We start from the raw sequence: 24,650 nt of genomic DNA, 5'->3' as shown, positions 1-24,650 counted from the left end.
CTCACCTGGAAACCGAAGATGGCATTTTCAGGATTATAACTGGTGGCAGGTAAGAAATCCGCCTGAGCAGAAACTCAGGTTCAGCTAGAGGAACATGTGGAACATTGTTTTTTGCATAAAGAGTACTTTGTTCAGGGAACAATGGGATGCTTGCCCTTGGTCTATTCGTCTTGAGCTGCTCTGTAATGTGTCATTCATATGCATACAGTTGTAGGCGTGAAAACAAATTTAAAATCACCTAACAGATACATGTGCGCACACAAACACACACACACGCACAGATCTTATGCATGCACAGAAACAGAAGATCTAAAATTGCGCCGCTGACAAGACTGTGTTGCCGTGCCCTTGACTAACAATGACAAATGGATGCAATATGCAAAATCTGAACAAGTTGCTTTTGGGTACAGAACAGGAAGAAGATTGCTCCGGGCTCCATTATGGGATGTGTTTGCTCTCCTGTTTCCCAGCTGAGGTGAGCCAATCTGAGGTTAATGGCATGTGTCAAGATCAAGAAGTGTGCAGGTGGAGTGCGAGCGCAGTGTGCGTCCACAGAGGCGAGGAAGAGGAGCAGAAGAAGAGGGAGAGAATCTTTCACTTATTTAGACGTGTGAATTGTCAAAGGGTGACTTGCGCGCCGTGCTGTGCTGCTGTATCTGTGTCTGACCTTGTGCGGGTTTGGGAAGAAACTGTCTGCAGAAACAGTATTTGGAAATGAATAAATTATGTGTTTTAAAAGGCACAAATTATTTCTAACTGAGAACAATAATATTGGTTTTATTAAAGCGAGTGTGACTGCTTAATATCCTCACAACAGAGCAGCAGCTAAAAGGGCACCTCTGTGCTGTGTGCGTCTGCCTGAGCGTGTGCATGCATGTACACGTGTGCGACAGCGGTGGCGCGGTGGCGCAGTGGCAGGGTGTATCCATCATGATAAACCGGCAGACTCGGCGACTGTCACATGCAATCACACTTCACTACGGTTCGCGGGACTTCAAAGTGAAAATGAATGGTAGTTCATCGACATGAGGACTTCATATATCTTCGTTCTTTCTGCTTTTTGTCTCTTTCATTTTTTGGAAGAGAACTGCCCCCCCCCCCCCCCCCACCAGCTTTTTTTGTTGAGAGGATCAGTCCTGCTTTTGTCACAGTCTGAAAGGCATGATGGGAAAAACTTATTTTATTGTTCTTGGTTTTTTTTTTTAAGCATTTTCTATTATAAGAATGATGTTAATTTGAATGATAATTACCATTTTCAACCAAGTCTGACAGTTTCAAAGCAGAGAAATTCGTTTTCACGAAAACATTTTTGGAGATTTCAAGTTTGCGGTTAATCGTTATCTAAAGATTGAGTCGTTGGGGTGAAGTTGAGGATGGACTTAAAAATGTGGGAGGCTCCAAAAATGAACAGCCACAAAGACAGAAATATGATGCTGTACTTTCCATTTCAGAAACTGAACAACGAGAACAGTTCAGTGGAGTTACATCGACTCGAATGGGGGTTTATTTTGCATTCACTGACATTTAGCTCATTTTAAAATAAAACCTAATTCATAAGAAAAACAAACCGAGGATCTGCATCTCTTCGGCTTGTGAGACTTTATGGAGAATATTAAACTTTAAATTAATGATGAATATGATTTTTAATAAGCAGATATCTGATGAGTCAAACCAGCACTAATGAAATCACAGACTGACTTTTAGTTTAACAAGAATTCCAGTCTGGGCCCCAAATAATCAACATTACAACAAACATTATAACATTATAATTTAACATGAGACATGTTTGATTAAGCTTCAAGTTTTCCACAAAAATAATGTTCTAATTTTATCTGAAACATGTTACTCATTATTTCTGAACGGAGACCTCAAGATTTACCGCCCCGGAAAAAAGAGTGCCTTGCTGTTGATGCAAAAAAAAAAAAAAAAAACCCTTTAAGATGAAAAAGTCTACATGGTATTAAGCTTTAATTGAACATGGCAAGTGTTAAATGTGATAATCATCAAATTTGTTTCCACTAGAAAGTCAAATGAGCCATAATAATGCCGGTGCTGCAGCTGCTGCAGCTCTCGCTCGGCACGACGACGTGCCTTTAATCTACTAATGACTCTGAAATGACACTGAGCTTTAAAAAACTGTGGGAGATGAGGCTGTAGGTCTCTCTGCCTCCCTCCCTCCCCCTCGCTCTGCCCTGGCCCGGGTCCTGCTCTCGCTCTCCGAGCTGTTTGATTGGCACATGCTTTCACTTAATGAGGGATAATTACTAAGGAAAACAAGTGGGAGACCACATCTGCTCAGTGTAAGAAGGAGCCCAGGCCTGGTGCAATCTGTCAGACGGGGCTTTCAGGTTGTGTGTGTGAAAGTTTAAGCCACTTTCAGTGCCCCCCCCCCCCCCCCCAACACAACCCCCCCAGATGAGAAGCAGATTAATTGGAATCAACATGTGGATGTGAATATGCAGCGGGGAGAGTGTGTATCTGTGTGCGTTGACGTGCGTAGGAAGTGACCCGTGGTGTCTGACGGGGACGAGCTGGGGGGGTCAGCATCAACGTCCCAATCAGTGTCCTGCTGCTGTTTTGTTTACTTCCACACAGGCAGTAAAACAAACAGGTAGCCGCCCCGCTCACTACCCATAAATCATCTCTGCGTGGGATTTTCATCGTCTCCTAACGAGCTGATGATGTTTACACAGTTGGGGGGGGAGGGGGGGGGTGATTGGGGAAAACATCAGAATCATAAATCAGACCTAAATAGACTCTCAGTCCAAAAAATTCATTTTGACTGATCCTCATTTATTTTATTCTCCAATAGAATCAAACATCATTGAAGAAATCGTTTGTTTGGTGTCATAAATCAGTAACTGACGTCCGACTATTTCAAGGAGGACTTCTTTGAAATTTCAATAATAAATACATTTATTTAAATTAGTCATTTAATTGTGATGTTATCTCACTTTACAGTTATGAAACTGTGGCCAAAGGCAGACATGATAGATTTGAAAGGAACATTCATGTCAACGTTTGTTTCCTTTGGGGGAACAACTGATCATCTGAGAGAGTTTAACTGAAGTTTAGAATTATTATGAGAACATTTCTTCAATCCACACTAAAATATAAAGTGATTAAAATATGACCAATCGACCACAGACTCAACAATAACTGATCAATTCAAGCAGATTTTCTAACTTGAATTTTTATTTTTATTTTACTGCAGAAAATGCACATTTTCCACATTTTGAGGAGAATTTATTTGCTTTAAACTCTGCAAATCGAAGCCAATGCTTGACAGGCTTTTAACCTCCCTACACCCTTACCCCCCCCCTGACCCCGCAACCCTACAACCCCCCCACTATAAGAAACAACAAGGTTGTGCTTTCTTGCCCCGTGTTGACCCAGTTCTCACTAATTACCCACAAAGTATTCATCAAAGGGGGAAAATCTACAGATCTACTGCAACGTGACCGATCCTGAACCTCGACACTGCCAGCCATCGATGATGGTGTGTGTCTGTGTGTGTCTGTGTGTGTAGCAGGCCAACACAAAAGACAAGGCAGTGAACTTATAAATAGAACGGTCATTGTTTCCACACGGGTAATTTTGGGTGACGGGGCGGTGGGGGGAGAAGGAGGGGAGGTGGAGGGGTGAGGTCATGAAGTTGGGAGTCAGCTGATGGGATAACTAACACACACACACACACACACACACACACACACACACACAGAGAGAGAAAGAGAGAGAGAGAGAGAGAGAAATGCATCAAAACACAGATGAAAACCCAAAAAAGTGGGAAAATGAGAGTACACACTCCGTGTCTACTACACACACAGACACAAACGGCCACACATGCAGACACAGGTACGGCCTGGCGGGGGCAAAAAGGGGACGGTTTGCTTTCTTATGACACAGGCTATTACTAAATTGAGCTGGCAGGTAATTCTAAGGCAAATAAATGCCGGCAGGTTTAACACAAGGAGAGGTCTCAGGGTGCCGGCGAGAGCAATGACAGGAATTTTCTCACCTCTTGACAGGAAGCCTATTATTCTCACCGCTTTATTTTCCCAGGATCGTTTCAAAAACTGATAGTATTTCAACCTCCCTCCCCCACCTAAAAAAAAAAAAAAGCCCACTCCCTTCTCATCTGAGTTGCTGCTGCCCCTCATTCACATTGTCTGGTCCATCTCCTTATTCCTAGACTTAATATTTACAGTAGAGGAGAATAAAGGCTTTTTTATTTTAAGCCTCTTTCACTGACTCTTTTTGAGGTAATTTGAAGACTACTTAGGTGACCATTTTTATGAGGGCGTCTCCACACAAAAAACCTTGATGTTAATAACTCGAATTAAGCCCCCCGTCTGTAAGAAATCCTCCCTTCAAGTAGGCGATTGTGCATCGGAATAAAATGTGCAGCGGTGCTGCGCTGATGTTAATCCTGTTCAAACATTAAAGAAAATCATAATAAAATACAGAAAAGATGAAAAGAGGAAAAATAAGTACAAGTTGAGACAAAACACACTATAAATATACTACTTTAAAAAGCTTTGCTACATCCTCATTATAAGTGCCATGTAGGGGAAGTGTGGTGGGAGTCGGCGCTGACCTTGGTTTCCCGTTTGAATATGGTTTTAATGCTGCGGCTGGTAATTGAGGATGCAATGCAAACCATGGACTCTTTTTCAAAGGGAAAGTTATTGTGCCAGCCAATGAGAATGCAAACAATCATGTCATGCATTTATTTGCTTGTTTTTTTTTTTTTTTTTTTTCCCCAATCCCACCTCGTAATTATCAGAGACACCAATTAAAATATGGATTTATAAATAAATCTCTGACTTTACCTATGACTACATTAACTGAAAAGTTTTCATCACCCCTGCAGATAGTTTTTTTTTTCTATTCCTTCCAAACATGAAAAAATATTTTGTTCTATTTAAACATTATTTGTTGTTATGTGAAATCATATTTTAAATGGCTGGAAATATTAATAAGTTTATTTAGTTCAAGTGCTGCATTTAATGTATTTCTAATTCACACACAAACATAAAACTATCTGTATATACATGCTGGTACATACATATAAATATATGTTATTGTATAAATGAAAATAAGTTTGTATCTAACAGGAATAAAATATCCGTCAAACAGGAAGATGTTATGGAGTCACTTCCTGTCCCAGTACGTCCAGTACACTCTGCTCAACTGGGAGAAACGGCCAGTGTGCGTTTCAGGTTGCGTGCGAAGCGAGTTTCAGTCGACGACGAGGGAATATGGTTCCTGCTTCCTCCAACAATCCGAAATGAAAAACATTTCCCTCCATCACACAGCCTCTGAATGTGTGTGTGTGTGTGTGTGTGTGTGTGTCTTTCGTCGTCTTGCTTCATCACTTTTTCTGTGTAATCCCTTTTTCTTCCTGCTCTTTAAACACCTGAAACATGGCTGACGTGACTAACAGGTCTGAGTGCGAAATAAATCACTTTACAGAAAGGAAACTAAATGGTCAATTCGCCCGCCGCAGCTCGTTTACAGGAGAACAAGGATCAGACCTAAAAACGTGGGTGAACCTCAGTTACGATGTGGTACGGCAGGAAAAAAGGGAGCGGGAGGGGCAACAGGAAAGGGAAAATCTGGCTTTGAATGGGCCGGTTGTGCAGGTCCAGATGAGTTGACTGGAGAAACCGGATCCAAGTTCTGCTGTTTTTGTTTCTTCTGCCAAAATGAGAAATTAAAATAACCTTCCTGGTCTACAGGGGGTGGAGGGTAACGGTGACACGCACACGTTTCAAATCCTTCTGAGGGCGTTACATTAAAAACGTGGACCAGCGTTGGGACTTCAGGTTCGCACAGACATGGCAGCCCCGCTGCAGAACAGCAGCTAATAATATATATGTAGAACTTTTCAGAGGCCACAAAGATGGGTCTTTACCAACTGTGAAATATTTTGAATTAGAAGATTAATGAAATCTAAACATGTTTAAGTTTAAAGTGTTTAGAGTCCATCAGGTGGAATCTGCGGTAAAAAAAAAAAAAATATATATATATATATATACTCCATAGAGTGCACTCACAATATCCCACAATGCATCACGGGAAAAAGCCTTCAATAGAAGGTCATTAACCAAGAATATAGAGACCATAATACTTTACACTGGAGGCAAGAGACAGAAAAACAGCACAGAGGAAAGTCAGAAGAAACAAAAAAATATATATCTCAGTCAATGCAAGTTCAGGTCAAAGGTGGAACGATGAGTTATTTTAGATTTTACAGACATTTTTTCTGAAGATAATAAAAGATGGATGAAGTCCTGGTGGAGCTAATGCTAACCTCTGCATGCTAGAGCGGGAGTAGAACCAGCAACTCTTGATCCTAAATGTATTGGATTGAGTTTACTAAGCTACACAACTGATAAGAAAAATAAAGAATAAAAAAGTCGTCCTCAAACAATCACTTCACATGCTGTAAAAGCAGATTGCATACTCACAACAAATCTCCCGTACGGCCGGGGAAAAAAAAAAAAAAAAATCAATAAGCAGAGCAACACTGTATTGATCATATCTATATCTTGGATACGCTCTGATGTCATTCTCCACTAGCTAAGTGTGTGTTTATTGTGAGTCTGTTTTGTGCGTTTATGGAGGTCAGAGGGTGCTGCATTCATTCCAATAAGAATATCTACTGAAGCTTAAAGCTGCGTTAAAGCTGCGCCTTCAGTAAAAGGCCTCTTTCCCCTGCAGTTCGCAGGCGTCTAAAATGGCTCTCAGCTTAAAGACTAAGCAAAACGTACTGTTTCAATTTTAAGAGGTCGGGTCAAGATGAGCATAAAACCATTACACCGATTCATAAAACGTGAATCTGAGCGGCTCTGAAAGAGTTGGTCCTTCACAATCTGCTTCTTAAAAGTTCAAAATGGAGACATCCTGAAGTGATCAACAGCGTCCAGCCTTTTCTATTGAAATGATGAACGTGAAATTACTGTGTTCTTTATAGTATTTCTTTCTTGGTTGGATTTAACCCTGAGTGAAATGATAAATTTCACTCCTACAGCTTCGCTGAATGCCTGTAAAATCTCATTACCACTCGCCACTCTGTTCATTTCATAAGAAGAGCAAAAACATTGTTGTCATCAGTTGCTGTGATATAAAAGACTTTAATGCAATATGAATGAATCTGCTCCGATAAATTCTCTGACTGATCCCTCCACTTATCCACGCTCTAATGACAAGGCACAGCGTTGCCCTCCACAGGCGGCAAACGGACATAACACAACCCAAAGGACACACAACACAAATAGAATCAAAAACCAAAACAGCAAACCAACCTCACGCTTTCGACAACCGGCTGAGGACGATCGTTAGCCTAACATTTTCTTTCCGACTCCCTAACTTCCTTCACCTCTCTGTGCTGTCCCACCAACCCCCCCACATTGTCGGCCTCTACAGCTCAAAGTTATTGATAGTTGAAAGTTATGGGCTAATAATAAGATGGACACTGCATGGCCAGGAGCCTATTATACCCAGGTAATGGATAGCGTGCAGGTTTTGAATGACATTGCCTAGAGATTGGATGACGAAGAGTGGAGCGATTTATAGGCCCCCTAAAGAGCTGCCCCCCCCACACCACCACCACCATACACACACACACACACACACAGCAACCTCCATGCTATTTATCTCCAGCTTGATAAGGAAGCAGATGAGGCATGGCAGTATTTATGGTGAAGATGTTCATAAAAACTGCCCGAGAGTCGAAGTTTGAATCGAGTCGAGGGAACATCATATCCGCTCAAAACTCTTTAGCGTTCTCTTCACTGACGCAAACAAACAACTGCTGCTCTTGGCTGAAATACAACTTCATGACATGGTGCTCTCGTATTGTGACTGCTCTTGCAGGCAGGCCCCTCCAAAAACGAAATCTGATTTCTCTTATTTCAAAATGATCATTTCTGCATTTAAAAAGTGCGTCTTGTAGTAAACGAGCAGAAAAAAACTGAAGGTCTGTCATTAGTGGCCATATTGGCCAAAAAAAGAGAGAAAAACTATCTGAAAATGGGACAAAACTTGTTAGTCAACACTTCCTGATGATCAGTTTGACTTTTTGATGTTATTGTCCCAAAACATCAAAATAACAGCAGACTAGTGATGAGAAAAAAAAGGACACATTGCTGTTGCTGTTGTGAAACACGCAACAGGAAGTCGTTAACAAACAGGAAGCCGAGGTCACGCCAGGTCTGCAGACCGCTCAGGTCTCCACAGCAGAGACACTTCAGGATGGAGGAGGAAGAGAAAGGAGGGCATCAGGGAGTGCAGTGAAAAAGGTTTGTCAACATTATCTGTTTTATTGATTTAACAGTAAAGGCTTGCCGCTTAAGCTTTATGTTGCTTTGGCTGGCCCCATTGAAAATACAACAGCTGCAAATAAAAAATGATTTCTCAAAAAAAAAAAAAAAAAAAAAAGAAAAGAAAAAAAACTGGAGCGTTACCATTGATTTAGTTTTTATTTTTATCTCCTGCCCCCCAGCTCCAGTTTTGCATGCAATATTGTTAAGGTTTCACACATTTCATCATCTTTATGAGAATGTTATGGTGGAACCATGTTCAACTCTGCTCTCGCTCCTGAGGGGATTGATGCCACTGAAGAAGTCTTCCACGGGCCAACGCTGAGCTCACTGAGCTCGACTGAGGACTGTCGTCAGAGTCTACAGCTTTCTGACGCCGTGCATGTGCAGATGTTGACCTTTGAACCCTTCCTCAGTCTCAGCTTTATGAAACCATCGTATCTGTAGAAGTCAATCACTCGTGGCCCCTCCCTGTAATCCATCCCCTGCTCTCTGCTCTACTTTCCTCTAAAGGGGAGGTTCTGTTATTCCAAACACAGGCAGCAATAAGCACGCCGCCTCAATCCAAATTCTCCCAGATTACCACTCAGAGTGTCGCTGCCTCACGCAGCCCGAAGAGCAGCGGGGTCAACAGAGCGTGTCATCGGAGCAGCTTGAAGCCCGGTGGGGTTCCCGTTGTGCTCAACTGTTGATGCGGCTCCATTATTCCAGAGTAGCTGGATATCACCAGAGGGCTCGAACGGAGTAACGCCTTCAACACACGGGCAGCACAAAACACGTCAAACAATCTGGGCTGCTTCCTGTGCAGCGAGCACAACAGCGACACGGGGAAGTGTCGGTGCGTACTGTGGTGAAAATGGACGGAGCAAGATGCTATTAACCAGAGAAGAGACGAGCTGTCGTTGGGAAAAAAAATAAATAAATAAATAAAAAAAACAGAATCGTGCAGAATTAGCAGGATGTTCGTTTTAGCAGCAATCCCATTACTGCTTAATGCCACCTGATAGATCACATGACTGCCCCCCTCCCCCTTCTGTTTAGATAATCCATTTATTATTATTATTATTATTACCATCATTATCACAAAAACAGTTTTCTGTATGAATAATGTTATTTTCACTGTTAAAAATCAAGAATCTACAAAACACAGCTGATCCTGCCCCCCCCCACACCCAGAGTCCAGTTCTGTGGGAGTTTCCCCCTGATGTCATTGTGGGAACTGTTGGTTTTCTGTTAATAATGAAGCCTGAATCTGCAGACTGAACCGAGTCCATCAAAATAAAAGCTTCTATCCCCAACCTATATATATTCCTTTTTTTTTTTTTACCTTGATGTTTGTGACGAACACGACATATTCTCAAAAGGAACAAGAGCGTCGGGATGAAAGCAGATAATTAATTCATGGTCTGTTGTTTTGTGCTGAGAAAGTCAAACAGAGAAATGAACACAACGAGCAGGTGAACAAACACACACAGACAGGAATGAACCACAACACAACACTAAACGATGCGTTAACACGGGAAACGGCACGGTCGTACAGTAAGAGGCCAGACATTAAAAAAAACATCTGTATTATTTACTGCTGCCTTGTAAAAAAATATAATTAGATATGAGGGGGGAAACAAACTATTTATGGAAACCCTGTGGTTAATGATCAGGCTGCAGCTAAAGCCCTTATTGATTTTCTTGTTAAATATACAGCTCAATTAAAGATACAGCTGATTAAAAGACAGCTACAAATTGTGGTGGTGGATCTGGATGTGCTGGGGAAGTGTGTGTGTGTCTGCTGCAGACGGAAAGTCGCATGTTTTCATGCTCCTCACTGCAGTGCAGCAGGAACTAGCAGCTACACAGGTGTTCCTCTCTTTCCACAGCAAAACTAATATTTTTCAAAGTCGTGGCCGTTTCTATCCAGAGCTGTGCAGCCAGTGAATGGCAGCTCTAGTTTGATTGTGTGCTTTATACAAGACCCATAAAAAGTATTCATTTCTCCAAATGTGACAAAACGGGCTGCTGGATTTCAGGAACTAAAAGCATTAAAACAACAAAACAAAAAAAAAAAAAAACACGAATAAGGCACAAACAGCAGCGATAATGCTGACCTCTGAATACATAAAGCAAAACTAATCAAAACAAACAATACAAATTGACTTCCCTTGATAAAATGAAGTACCTGTTTAACACGAGCTCGACCGAGGCTCTTTTTCCTCCTCTTTGCCTCAGCCTTGTCACTGACAAATAAAAACCTTGACAGTCTGTGCACCCTCACAGCCACAGAAGGGCAGAATTACAATGTATAATAGAAAACCTTTCTGTTTCTCACTGAAGAATAAAAAAATCAGTTTTAAGTTGATGAACTGTTGGAGTTTTTTAAAACTTTCAGCTTCTTCTTTTTTATTTTACTTCTCTGCAACAGATGGATGTCTGTTTTCGATAATGTTTTATTTCCTGAAAGTTTCATTTCTGTTACAGCTAGTGACAAGACAAAGAAGTGTGCGCCTTTACTCACGACTTTCTAAAGCTCAGTTAGTCGTTTTGGACAAAATTAAGCTCAAGTGTATTCAAATTTGTAAAAGGGAAAAAAAAACCTGTTTACTCCTGTTTGTGTGCTTTCTCTGGTGTTAATCTTCATATTAAAATGGAGGAAGTGAAGACGAATTTCCAGTGTGTGTTTGTGTTTGTGTGTGTACCTGCAGGGAGTTGAGGAGGATGAAGATGTAGGCCATGACGATGGAGAACGGCACCAAGACACCGCAGAGCCACGTCAGTCCGAGGATGGGCAGCAGCACCAACACTGCTTTCACTGCAGCCCTGCACACACAGACACACAATGTGTAAGAATGTGCAAAATGCTAAATTATTAACTGCACCACAACTGACCTGTCTGAATCTAAACAACTCCAGATCAACCACATCATGTAAATATTCCTTTAAAAATGTCTCCCCTCCTTCACTTTGGGAGCTAAATTCTTGGTTCCTCATCTTTTCTGCTCTTTTTGGACAAATCGGAGCAGCTCTGGCAGACTCTCTTGTTCCATATACAACGCTGTGCGGCTGGTGAGGCTCATGGGGTGACAACTTCCCACCTTAAATCCGCCTTAATTCTGTTTAGAGTGGAATTAGCTTCCCGCTCAGGTGGCCGCCAAACCGCACCAGCTGTGTGTGTGTGTGTGTCCATATCGTGTGCGACATGGCGGGCGGTGAGCCCTAGTTTATTCAGCGGAGGAATGTGTTTGAATTTCTGAGACGGCTGCCACCCAGGGATGGCAAATGGTTCAAGGCCTGCTTTGAGAACCTTCATAGAGCTCCTACTGTGAGCCCGGTGGGCCGACGGAGGGAAAACACACACACACACACACACACACTTCAACATCATTTTCACTGATAGGATCATGTGCGGACCTGTTGGATCACACTCAGGTGGTGGAGGCTTTTCAAACTGCTCCCTTTACCTGGATGTGACAGAGCGTCGGCCACAAACAACACAATGTTTACTTTCTCCCTGAGGAATCTTAATTCGTTAGTCCGCCTGATAAAAATATATGCTGTTTCCTGACACTTACACGACGAGCTACAGAAAACATGGACCATACAGCTACACAGATTAAACTAGTTACGTAAAATCTTTTTTTTTTTTTTTTTATTTCATGTATTTGTCAAAACTCTAAATACTGCCATTTTATAGAATTGTTATTTTATCTTCCTGATTCAGCCTGACGTGTACAGCCATAAGTAGTAAGACGATCGAGTGATGCATATAAAGTTAAAAATTAAAAATGCACATATGCTTTCGAGGAATAACATATTCTTCCATTCAAACATTTAGAGCCCATTTTAGAATATTAATATTTGAATTAGGGTTTAATCGATATGGTTTTCTTGAAGGACGGTAAAAGTGCTGCCAGTTTTGCTCTGCAGCTGCTGAGAGATGATATTTCACATTGATATAATGCATCAGTTCAACGATTCACAACTTAGTTTCCCACTAAAATGCATTCATAGTCTTCATGCATACATAATAACTACATCACCACAAATGAAACTGATTATAATGACAATAATATGTTTCAAATTGGGCATTTGTACAACAGTAACTGGACAGATATCAGGTGTAATACACAGCCAGTGCAGTGAGGCTAAATTAAAATAGCAGATCAGTAGGAGCTTTTAAATTCAGCGAAGTGGTCTTGCACAAAAAAACAAAAACAACAACCTACATTTAAATAATTTCTTTGTCACCAAAAGATAGTGGAACTGATTTTTAACCATTCCACATGGCTGAAACTTGTGGCCTTTTATACCTGCAGCATATAATGCAATGCATTCAAAATGTATTCCTATCTCCTTTGATAAATGAGCCTGGCTGTTCTAAAATGACAAATCCAATATAAAATCTTCCAGCTGCTTTTTATTTGACGCCTCGTGACAACAGCTCGTCCGCTCCAAGGCCTGCGGCCCGGCTGGACGCCACTACAACAGCAAGAAAAGAGGAAAAAAGACAAATGGCACCTCCTGGTGGTGAGTACCTGATCTGCTCGTAGGCCTGCTCCACAGGACTGGTGCCCATGGCCAGCATGATGGACCTTCTCTTGGCTGTGGAGATGGTGATGGCCACCACCCGAGTCAGAATCATGATGTTTACCTGGAGAGATATATATAAATAAATAAAGGGGTCTGTGAGATGGTTCCTATTCATTGTCTGCATAATTGTCTGTGGTCATGATTAGAGGAATGCCGAGTGTTTCAGGCTGAACAGGCCGACATGACGGGATTACGATTTAATTCACTGACCATAATAATGAAGATGACGGGTCCAGCAAAGCCCCAGATGATGCCGTTCTGGACACTGAGCCAACAGTAGCCATCGGCTGAGTATTTGCCTGAGGCCGATGCCAGTGTGATGGTGACTATCAGCACCGGCAGACCTGGAGGGAGGGAGAATAATGAAGAGGGAAAAAAAAGCAGAAATAAATAGATGATGAAGAGGAAAAGATGCGAGCAAAAGGCAGAAGAAAAGAAAAGTGAGACCACACAAAGTCAGGAAATGATTTTATGTTTCTTACATCTGACAGATTTCACATCATCAACGCTGGGATGCTTTGTGGGTTCAACACGTTCTCTGTCAACAACTATAACAACAAAATCCTGCACATTCAGCACCCAAGAGCGAAAGAGTGGCTGACACCACGTTACCCCAGCCGATGAGATAGTAATATTTCATGTGTCGTTCCTCGCTCAGGTTGACGGCGACCACCTTGCTCCAGAGCAGCAGACCCTCCACCAGCATCCAGCTAAACGCCGCCATGAAGAAGAGATGAAGCAGCGCCGCCACGAGCGTGCACGCCACCTGCAAACAGACACACGTCACATTTCACATCCCACAAACACACAATCAGAATGCTCCACCTGTCTGCTGGTTTATTTTATTTGTTTCACAAACAGAATGTCTGATTTGCACATTCCTTCTTTTATACCAGATTAACTGGATTTTGGAGATTAAAGCTCTTCACATTTAGGTTTTCAGTGATAAAATCACAGAGCAGTGTGTATTTCTTCGCTGCTCACACTGAGATCACCAAAAAAAGAACTATTAAAAATATTTGAAGCAGAATAGATGTGATCAATTTCACTTTACAGGCGCCAATAAAGCAGAGATGCGGCTTCTGTCCCAAAACACGAGCACCAAACGTCAGAGGTTAAGCTTCGTGTTGCCGATGGGTTCTTTAAGCTCATGCTGGTGAGTGATGAACGAGGCAGCAACACTCACTCAATTCCCATTTATACCAATTTGAATTCCAAACCCATGAATTACATTTTCTGACTGCATTCTGCCTGGTAACCTTAAAATATACCAACATGTCTATGAATGGATTTATGCCACTATAATAAATTATTGAAAATATAGTGCTTATTCTGGCCTGAACTGATAATTAGATGATTTATATAAAATGCAAACAGGGAAGATGAAGAGGACAATCAAATAAAATCATTATATCATTTAACAAAGAACAAAAGCTGCAGATTAAATCCCTGCACCAGGAAAATAAATCAAAAAAATAATCATTCATATATTTATCAATACATTGCGATATTCAGCAGCACGTAAGTCTAATTAACTGTAAAAGGCTGAATCTGTGTGTTCAAAAAGCCCGTAGAAGTATGAAATGACCTCCCTGATGGTCAGTCAGCCTGGAACCATTTGATGAATTTCCAACAAGTGGCCACTTGCCCCCCGGGGGTGAAGTCCACCATGACCTGACCCGGGGTCAAACCAACTACGAGCTAATGAGTGACTGATGGGTGGCACAGTAAACGTCGCCTATGTAACGCCAGGAAGCACCGATTGGACTCAAACCCCATTAAGGCAGCTATTAAAAAGACCGAGGCGAAGGTGGAAAGCACATGAACAGCCATTTTCAAATTTCATTATCTGGTGTTGCTTCACTAGCTTAGACAGCGCCGGTCACGTCAACGAAATGAGAAATAAGATTATAATCTCAAAAATCTTTCTACTCTCACAAAAATGTCACGATGCACAGTATGTTTGCATTAGTACACTTTTTATATTCCATTTCTTATCTCATAGAAAAGATCAATTTCTAGTCTAATATTTCAAACTCTACCTTTAAAAAAAAACCAAACAAAACGAATCCATCATGAATTAAACATCCTCAGTTTAATTCATGATGGATTCACCCTGGTTCGTCCACAGCCTGGCCTTTGCTCTCACTCGATGCTCAAAAAGAGCAGACGCTGTGTTCTGTACCTTGTTGTGAATGGCTGAGCCGCTGCAGAGCAGGATGACCTGAGCGCAGATCAGAGCGATGAACAGGTTCTTATGGATGGACGTCCTGTCAGATTTGGGGATACTGTGGAAAGAGAAGGTTAATGTTGGGGCCCGACGTTTTTATTCACAGCTAAGCCTTTAGAAGATTGAGATTTCCACTGATGAGCTTCTGCTTTGTTTCCAGATCTGTCTGTTTTTCTCCAACACGTCACATTTATAAAATTTTTTTGCCCATACATCACACCCAGTGTGATCTCTCTAAATAAAGTGCTCGGAGATCAGAATTCCACATCAAGCTGGGAGTTTGTGTGGATATGATTCCCATATGAGTTTTAAAATGTTTCCATTTCATATATAACGTGAATGAATCAGTCAGTAAACAGACTTCTGGGAGCTAAATTGACTGAAGAGCGTTTCATTACCTCCTGATGGGTTCAGCCTATTTAGACTCATCTCATATCTGCATCGCTGCTTGTGATCACCATCATTCCTTGTGCGATTATGCATGTATGCATCTGGGGGACGTGTAAACCTCTGCTCTGTGTGCGCTGTGTGTGTATTTAAGAACACAAATGCATGTACATCACACAGAGGCCTGTGTGTGTGAAATGCATGGCTGCGCTCTCTGATTTCAGGACAGTCGTAAATCGCCGGTGCGGCTCGTCTCCGGCTGATTGTGATCCCTCGGTGACCCTAATCTTAATTAACAGCTGCTGAAAGCTGCCATAAACCTTCAGAGTGGGTCCACATGTAGAGAACAGTAATTACTGCATTAGCACTGGTCAATACTCAACACCGCCTTAGGAACCAAGTACAAACAACCAGAGCGCCGATAAGTTATCGCCCCGTTTTAGTGTTGCATCAAAGATCTGACGGTGGAGTTTTGACTTTCTCATCAGAAAATGTGTTCAGATGCTAAATCACAACTCTGACCACATCAGTGATGAAGGTTCATTTTAACCTGGCTAAAATTAAAAACACTAACATACATACATCCAAACATTCCTCATCAAAAATGATCTATGTTGTCATGTTATAAGAGTCTAGATTCAGATTCTACTTCATTAACAATATCAGTTTAATTGGTTTCCAGAGATCCTTTTTATATCAAATCCTAAAATTCTTAAAAAAATAAATAAATAAAAAAAGCCATAAAACAAAATTTCTCCAAAAAGAAGGGGGAAGGAAATCAATTTAAATATTGAATTATTAGCAGTATTTTCAGAAACACACGATACATGAATGCATTTTGAGTCAAATCTTTATAAACACACGTACATAACTTGAAATTATTTATATTTTCTGCACTAATGAGCTGCAAGTGTTTTACATTTACCAAACGTTGTGCACTTCCCCTTCAGCTACGCTGCAGAGGGTGAGTGAACCATATATTAATATTTGAGTGTTAATTTGCTGTTCACTGTACAGCTGCTGCTTCATTATGTATATCTGTGGGGGGGTCAGGTGTGTGAGCTGGTTCTGCTTCATGTCAGCAGCTAAATGGGACAGAAGAGATACTCACTCCAACACGGTGAACAGCATCAGGGTCACCAGCAGCGCACAAAGAGACGCACCAGAGCCCACGAACGTCAGCTTGGTCAGAATGAGCTCTTCCTCAGGAGTCCACTGGGACGGGGGGGGGGGGGGAGAAGAACCACATCAGGGAGGCCCGTCGATGAATGAGCAGCCACCGTTTAAAAATCACAGCGACTCGCCCCTCATATATCAGCTACAGTACAATTTAAAAAGATCTAAGAGCTGCTGGTTGTGTTACTATTTGTGCGTTTAATGTGTAGCATGTACTCTGGATCAGGAAAAGGCACACTGGCACTGACACCTGCTGGTTCATCTCACGTACTGCAAAGAATTTAGGCTAAGATGTTTAAAATTTAAAAAAATAAAAACCTCCTCATAACTTTGACTGCAGTTTAATTTTCAGTTTAGATTCATGAGGTGAACGTGCCGGTCGTTACCTTTGACTCCAGGTAATTCATCAGCACCGCAAAGTTTGTGGTGTGGTTACACAGACAGGAAGTGACACCAGAGCCGGCAAAGGTCACCCTGCAACCATCAGTGGACCAGCCGTTGGTGTGAGTGTCCCTACACAAGCACAGACACACAAACACACAGACTGATTCATTTCTATAGACTATGCAACTTCCTGTTTATCTGCTGATTGTCAAACTTACATCAGGCTGAAATTCCAAAAGGCACAAACAGGAGAGACTTGTTGTGAATGCTCCACCTAGAAACAGAAACGCATTTTTGTTCTTTTCCGATTTCACGCTTGAAATATCACTCTGGACGTTAAGCAGCCAAGAGGGAGGTGGATAAAAACCACATGCTTCGAAGCTGGAGATGAAATTCCTTTATGGTGACATCCTCCGTTTGGTGAGTTTATGACAGGACAACAACTAAAGTGTACCTCATCAGCTTTTCACACATTTCACATAGCACACAGGTCGGTGTGTACCAGGTGTGAAGACAGAGTGAAGCGGACGGCTACGGGGACGGTTTGGGCCTTGGCAGCGTCGCGGACGGTGGCTGATATGACGGCAGACGCCAGGTGACCAGGGAGGATTCTGGGAATGAGAGCATTAACATGTCAAACTTTAAAGGCCACAAAAGCATCAATCCGAACTGCAGCTACATCCTAAACTGAAGGTGAGGAAAACACACACAGACAGCTCGTCTTCAATTTGAATTCACTGTATTTGGTTGAATTTGACGTTTTGACAGAGTAACGACGCGTCTACGGAGCTGCTGATCCGTCCTTCTGTAACGACTACAGAACTACAATCATCACGTGCTAATAGGAAGAAACATTTTGTTTAAATGTGCTAAATAATTTTCATTTTATGTTGCAGCAAGATGACGATAAGTGAGAGCTGTCAATAAAATGATATTTGTTTGTTCAGAAATGTCAAGTTAAGAGACCAACCTTTTATTTTTCTCTTGGCCACTCCCTGAAGGCCCCTGAGCTTCAGACACAATCTCACTGAGATGACTAAAGTGGGTGTGAATAAACATCACTTCGTCTAACCCTATTGGAAAAACAAACAAACAACACTTCAGTTTCAGTAGCATCAAACCTCACAGCTGCCAGATGAAGACTTTGTGTTCAGGAAACGTTTTAACCCATTTTCTCCAAATTCAGTTTGAATCCAGTTGTTTTAGCTGCTTCATATTCAGAAGGCAGTCTTCTTCATTAATATTTTTCATTTGGTTCAGAGTTCAGATCTTCAGGTCTTTGTGTGTGTGCGTTTCCTACCCATTGCATGTATCCTCCAGAGCTCGGTGTCCGGGATTACCAGCTCATCCTGACCGCTGGAGCTCGATGTTTGGGAGCCGACCGTCAGCGGGTGGAAGACTTCACTGCGGTCGTTTTCAGAAAGTTTCTGCCATTTCATGCAAACATCTGCAAGCCAAGGTACATTACAAAGAAACATTAGCTGAGCTTTGTATATGATCACCAAATCAATTCACTTTAATTATTGTCTGATATTTAATGCTTCTAATTGGTTTGACCGATGTTCTTCGTTGAAAGCGTGAAGCCTCTCCTCTCAGCAGACAGCGTGTCGGCAAGAGCTTCAGTGAGACTGTCAATGCTCCTGACAATAGAAAAGGGACCCACGCTGACCTGGGCAAGAAAGAGACATCCAGAAAGGGATTCAAGCAGGAGAAAGGAGGAGTCTCCTCCTGTTTGGACCAGGACAAATAAACAAGTCGGCCCCTCACCCCGTCCTCTGTCAGGCCCATCCACTGTGTTGCCTTGTCAGGCTCCAGCATCAAGCTCGCCACCTTCACATAGTTCGTAGCGATGGAGACCATGACCTCCGCTGCATCGTGTCTGCCAGAGCGAGCGTCAGCCAGCATGGTCGGGTCCACTTCGATCATCTTGGAGAGGTGGAGGACGTCGCTGGATGTGAGGACGTCCGGGCCGCCAGCCTCTAAAGCCTGCAGGACGGCCCGAGACAGCTGCTGCACCGAGGTCAGATCTCTGCTCCAGGAAGTGTTGACGCTCAGCTCCTCCATCACCTGAGGAACACCAACCGATATTTCCTCCACTTCACAGCCTAAATTAAACTCATGCATATCTGTGAGATATTTTAACTTCCATTCTAGTGCATTGGTTCAGCTCTGCAGCTTCAATCCAAAGGGATGAAGAGCTGCAGGTGACTCCAACTCACATGTTTAGTCAGAAGATCTGCGTTCAGACGACTGAAGAATGACGTCTTTGGTAAAGTGAAAACATCCAGCACTTCTGCAGAGACACAGACAAATATAAGAGCGATGCTGAAGGTTTGAATCTATCACTAATTTTTACAATCACTTGTTGAATTGACTTGTGACTTAAAGTGCAGGGAACACTTTTTGGACGTTTGGACAAATTCAACCTCATCATGATGCTTTCAAACTGACCTTGGAATTTAAACTGGGAGTTAAAAAAAAATCTCTAATAGCTGTCAAAAAACCAACTTAACCCTAAAAGTTTAAAGTTCCACACATTTTTCTGCGTTGATGTCTGATGAAGTGCTGTAGCTCCAAAGAAGGTGAGTTCGGCCATTTTCACTCACAAGCTCCTTTTGTTTGTGTCAGTTTTTCACAATTCACATCAACAGTCAGCACTTAAAATCACAGCAGGCCTTTAAAGGCTGGGAGAGAAAAAGGGTGGTGTATATGTAAAGGACTGTAAGACCCAAATGTTTAAATATTAGCTGGTTGTTGTACCTTTACTAAACTGGCAGACGGCCCCTCTGAGCGAGTTGCACTTCACTTGGCTCCAGGCTCCGCTAACGGGGTCCAGAATGTCACAGTCCTCATCAGACTGATGGCTGTGAAACATCTCAAAGGAGAACGTTTGATTCTGAAAAGGACTTCCATCCTGGACCGAATCCAAGAGCAAATCTGCTAACAGGGAGAAATTAGCTGTGGGAGGAAATGGTGATGGTTATTTTTCATATGAAAGTCAAATAATTACTTTCATTCAATTTAAATTTTCTTTGTAGGCGCTACATAAATGAAGTCATTAAGAATGTGGTATTATTCTAAATAGGATATTGATAGCTTTTAGCATGAAACTAAAACCACACAGCATTGCCTATAAAATGTTTACAATTCTTGTCTGAATTCTTACTTTCATCATTTCTGGTAAAGAACTTTAGCCAAGTTTTACACTTCAGCCATAAAACAAGGTCAACAGCTGGCTGCTGATGAAGAAACGAGCCGTCTCCTGACAGGGAACGAATCTATGGTGGTTATTATTGTGGCTGAACTAGTCTGATGAAGAAAAACATTAAAGAGGCTGCCGTCCTACGACAGATCGTGAGGTATTAATCACGACCTGGCTCTGTCAGGTTATCTGCTAAAACACTGACAAATATGTTCCTGCAGCAGAGCTGAAGATTCTGCCGGTTCCAGGTGGGGCCGTTCGCAGCTCCCCGGGGAGCCTGATGTCAGAAGGGGAGTTTGTTTTGAAGGGTGGGATTCAGAGTGACGCAAGTTACAAAACATTTACATGAACCATTAGGAGCCCCACCGTCTGCCAAGTCCAGGATGGTCACCTCCCCCTCCTCCCTCACTGAAGGGAGTAAAGCAGAGCAGGAGACACAGATTTCCTCTTTTCTTCACTTTCATTAGTCTTCTAATGCTGGAGAGGAAAATTGTGTGTGTCTGTGTGCGCTTGCCAAAGCATGCCACAAATTCAGACAGGATCAGGGTTTTACTAGCAGAGCTTTTTTGGCTGATCCAGTCTCAGGCTGTACATCTGCCAGCACCAAGCACTGCTGTTTATATTCTCCTCCAAAGCACAGCTGCACAGCACATATATGATGAACCTATGTGATCCATCAGGGGGCGAGTAAAGGCAGATGAAAACACAGACTGACCTGAAAAGCTGCCAGTTCTGCTCTGGCAGATGCTTTTGTACGCTGGAGCGAACGTTCAACATAAATTTGAGGGTCCGGTTGGCAAATTCATAAGAGAATATAATAAAATGAGTGGACTTGGCAGACAGACTTGGTCTCCTGTCTTTTTAAACACTGGCACACTGCAGCTATAGATCAGGATAGTTTATTAAATTAATCTGAAACAGACGAGGAAAGAGAACGTTATGGAATCAATCACAAAACGACAGAATCACTCTTGGCCAGAATTCATATCTTGTCTTTTGCAATACAAAGTTCTTGGAGTCATGTTTTCATTTCTGTAAAAAAAAAAAAAAAAAAAAAAAAGATATATATTTATTTTTTCAAACTTTCATTCGGCTCTTTAGTTTTTTTTAGCACCTTTAAAGTAACTGTTTGTTTGGCTGACAGCGGTTTTATTAGTCGGCGTATTTATGACCAGACCACATCTATGTAAATGACAGGCCCGATAGGAGCCACCAGGAGACTAGAGGCGACACAGACAGACAGCAGACTTTGGGTCTGGTCGTATCTGTGATTTATGCTGAGCGTTTATTTTGTCCAGTGGGAATGCCAGATGGGTGGAGTTTCGCCACACTGAGCCAGCTCAGATTTTGGCGTGTTGCTGAAATGTGTAGAGTCCAAAATGACTTTCGAATGGGCTCGAATGTGATTGTTTTTCTGCATAGCAACCCCACCCAGGCTGAGTGCCAAACTAGCTCCACTGTAAATAGCATGTGGAAATAACGCTCCGCTCTGACAGTGAAGTTCAGGGTAAATTAGAGTATCTCTGTTAGGCCTACTCCTGAACTTCCTGTAGAATCAGTGATTGGCTTTGATTTAGATTCTGGTAACTCTTCAGTTTCCTGACTAATGTACCTTGACACGGGTTGTCTCCTGTCAGCTTCGTAAGGGAGGGCTCTATTTCCATGTCTGCTCCGCTCCACTTGAACACCAGCCCAGAGGAAACGGGCAAACACTCTTTTTCCATAGTGAGGATTTCATTGCCATTCAGTACCCGATCCCAAATATGCAGCTCCGTGATGCTGCCTGAGAACGACTCGTCCTTCTTAAACGAGCCCCCAAAAGTGTCCTGCTCCTGCCCAATAATGAAAAGGCCATCAGGACCGATGGTGTGAGAACTGCGTAGACCGTTGCCCCTTGATAACACCCGGCCATCTGTGTAAAACGCCCAGCGTCCACCATCCTGGGTCCAGGTGACGCACACAGAGTGCCAGGAGTTGTTGTTGAGAAAGGCTTCCTGGTAGGAGCCGTGCTTGCCGTGCACCAGGAGAGCCAGCTGCACAGGCTTTCCCTGGACCAGGTTTGCGCGGAGCTGGAACTCGTTAATGTATGACTGGATGGAATAAGAGAAGATGGTGGAAAATCCAAAGGAGTTGTGATCGAAGCGGAGACGGGTGCAAACGGTCACCGAGCCCATGGAGTGGAACTTGTGCCGGAGACGAGCGTGGTTCTTGTCAGAGCGCCCGGCAAATTCTAGAATCAGGGTCTGAGAGGAACCTTTGGATTCACCCCACACAGAGAGAAGAAAGAAGCGTTATGATGGAGGAAACATCCTGGCTCGTTGCTCGGAAAAGACGGAAGCTAATGATGAAAATTCCCTGTCCTACTGTAAAACTGGGAAACTTTTACTAACTGGAGCTGAATGATTTGTGAGACAGCATCTTCACTCCCATTTCATATTCTACTACCCTTTTTGGTGAGTCGGCAGAAAGGCCGTGTTACTACTGCTGTAAACACACTCCACGCATTGAACCTACTTGTCAGATGTGTCGTGACTTTCCTGGCAATCCACACAGGTTGAGAAATGTTGAGAGATTTTAAGAAGCTGGTGAGGTTTTGGTTGCCTGCTGGGCTGGACACGCTGGCTAAAGCCCCTGAACGCCGGCGGCACAGCTGGCCCGCACCGCTCCACTGCAGGGGGTCAGGCACATACTGATAAGACCCATCAAATGTCAGCGTTCTGGTTTCCAGCGTAAAGCCTGTTTAAAAAAAAATAAAATAAAATAAAAAATAAATATTAGACATTATTGGTGAAGGTTCAGGCGTAAAAAGCCTAATGACTTTCTGATCTAAATACAGTCCTACAGCTGTGCCACTAAACTGAAATAAAAACCACACAGACAGACTCTACATTGGCAGAGTGAAATATTTTACCTTGAGAGAGTGACACTAGTGATATCCAAGTCTGGTGTCCAAGCAGAACTTTTGATCAGCCAAACAATGATGTAATGTTTGGAGGGAAAAAAAGTGTGGGCTGCTTTTACATTTAAATACAGATGCAAAAGAAAAGACTTGATGTGGATTCCCTTCCACTGGTATTATTGGTGAAAATATTAGGTGTGGTAGCATTCAACAGCTGCAGAATAGGAGGGCCAAACAAGATGAACAAAGTGCAAGCTTAAATTTACAGACATGACAGATATCGATAAATGTTACTTCTTGTTGTGATTCGAGGAGCGTCAGATGGAGATCTGAGGTGGCCTGAAGGTCACGTGCTCCTTCATGTGTTCACCAAGACTGTTTTCACTTCATCACTTTGTCTTGTTTTTTTATCTGACAGCTTTTCCAACTAAAGGGTGAAACACCCCCCCACCCCCACCCCCCCAATCAGCCCCACCTCAGATTCTTTAAGGTGAAAGTTCAAGCAGGCGGATGAGACCAAAGCCTGCTGAGTGTCGACAAACCTTTCTGTTCAACGGCTTGTCCTTTCATCACTCTCATCTTTCAGGATGTTTAATGTGGTTTAAATGTTCATGGTGGAGCTGGATTTGGGGTGGGGTGGGATGAGAGGGCATTTAGGGGCTTTCTAGCTCTAAAACTTGGAGGCAGGGTAAGAGGGATGATGTCAGCGGGGGCCTGCACGAAGGCTGTATGTCTGTTTTTGTTTTACAATACACCAACTACTATTGTAACTAGAAAAATGCACATGCTGATGAGCATCGGTTTGAGTCGTGTAAACTTAGTGTGGGTCAGTTATTTTAAATAAAACAGTTTAACTGAGAAGACACATGGAAAGTGACTCACCTGACACGCAGCTGTGAAAACACACCTGAAACACAAACACACATTCAGTCTTAGTGCTGACTTCATATACACAACAGGTGCCCTGGTTTATGATTGATCCCAGGGGAACTTAAGCACAAAGAAAACTGTGAAAATTAGATGAATGACATCTCCTGATTAAAAGGGTGATGTACTTACCAACAGGCCTAAATTAGAGAACAGTAACCACCAGTACATCCTGGAAATAATCAAGAACATCATCAGCTGGGAATAGGTGACATTTAGAAAGAAAAACGTGTCATAGATCCAAGAACTTACCTGAAATTTTCGTCTCGTTAAAAACTTTTTTTGCGCGTCTTTTCATTCCAGCTGCGGAGAGTCCGTGAACGCAGCATGAGCCGCCCGTTGAAACGCTTTTTGAGTTTAATTCCAGCCGAAGTTTCCCGACGTGTTTCTCCTTCTGGGTCCGGACCGGGTCTGGAGGAGGAGAGCAGCCGCAGGAGTGGGTGTAACCTGCAGGGCTGACTAAGCTGGGGTTCAAGGACCTCCAGGGGCCATTTGAGGGGACTCCAGAGGTCCGGCTGCAGCAGTGATGTCATACTC

The 24,650-nt window shown here is 42.7% G+C and overlaps 1 protein-coding gene and 1 long non-coding RNA gene across 2 annotated transcripts in view; both read right to left on the bottom strand.

Moving 5' to 3' along the window:
• LOC115042024 (adhesion G-protein coupled receptor D2) overlaps positions 1 to 23,548 on the bottom strand; it is a 66,844-nt gene extending 43,296 nt beyond the window's left edge. The window contains exons 1-18 of the mRNA XM_029500021.1: positions 23,537 to 23,548; positions 22,802 to 22,955; positions 21,900 to 22,541; positions 19,846 to 20,043; positions 19,305 to 19,378; positions 18,853 to 19,152; positions 18,643 to 18,754; positions 18,386 to 18,532; positions 18,056 to 18,158; positions 17,588 to 17,696; positions 17,304 to 17,359; positions 17,088 to 17,214; positions 16,637 to 16,740; positions 15,094 to 15,196; positions 13,521 to 13,674; positions 13,119 to 13,252; positions 12,854 to 12,969; positions 11,018 to 11,138 (exon numbers count right to left, since the gene is read on the bottom strand). Of these exons, the coding sequence (XP_029355881.1) occupies positions 11,018 to 11,138; positions 12,854 to 12,969; positions 13,119 to 13,252; positions 13,521 to 13,674; positions 15,094 to 15,196; positions 16,637 to 16,740; positions 17,088 to 17,214; positions 17,304 to 17,359; positions 17,588 to 17,696; positions 18,056 to 18,158; positions 18,386 to 18,532; positions 18,643 to 18,754; positions 18,853 to 19,152; positions 19,305 to 19,378; positions 19,846 to 20,043; positions 21,900 to 22,541; positions 22,802 to 22,955; positions 23,537 to 23,548 (2,766 nt within the window). The remainder of the gene's footprint in view (positions 1 to 11,017; positions 11,139 to 12,853; positions 12,970 to 13,118; positions 13,253 to 13,520; positions 13,675 to 15,093; positions 15,197 to 16,636; positions 16,741 to 17,087; positions 17,215 to 17,303; positions 17,360 to 17,587; positions 17,697 to 18,055; positions 18,159 to 18,385; positions 18,533 to 18,642; positions 18,755 to 18,852; positions 19,153 to 19,304; positions 19,379 to 19,845; positions 20,044 to 21,899; positions 22,542 to 22,801; positions 22,956 to 23,536) is intronic.
• Positions 23,549 to 24,067: 519 nt separating this feature from the next.
• Positions 24,068 to 24,503, bottom strand: LOC115041748 (uncharacterized). The gene is made up of 3 exons (XR_003840647.1): positions 24,366 to 24,503; positions 24,246 to 24,285; positions 24,068 to 24,093 (listed from the first exon to the last, which is right to left on the bottom strand). It is a non-coding gene; the product is annotated as an uncharacterized LOC115041748 (long non-coding RNA).
• Between the last annotated feature and the right edge of the window lie 147 nt (positions 24,504 to 24,650).

The sequence above is a fragment of the Echeneis naucrates genome, chromosome 4 (assembly GCF_900963305.1).
Source record: "Echeneis naucrates chromosome 4, fEcheNa1.1, whole genome shotgun sequence".
NCBI lineage: Eukaryota > Metazoa > Chordata > Actinopteri > Carangiformes > Echeneidae > Echeneis > Echeneis naucrates.
The sequence above is the reverse complement of the archived record's forward strand: the minus strand, read 5'-3'. Positions and strand labels throughout refer to the sequence as shown.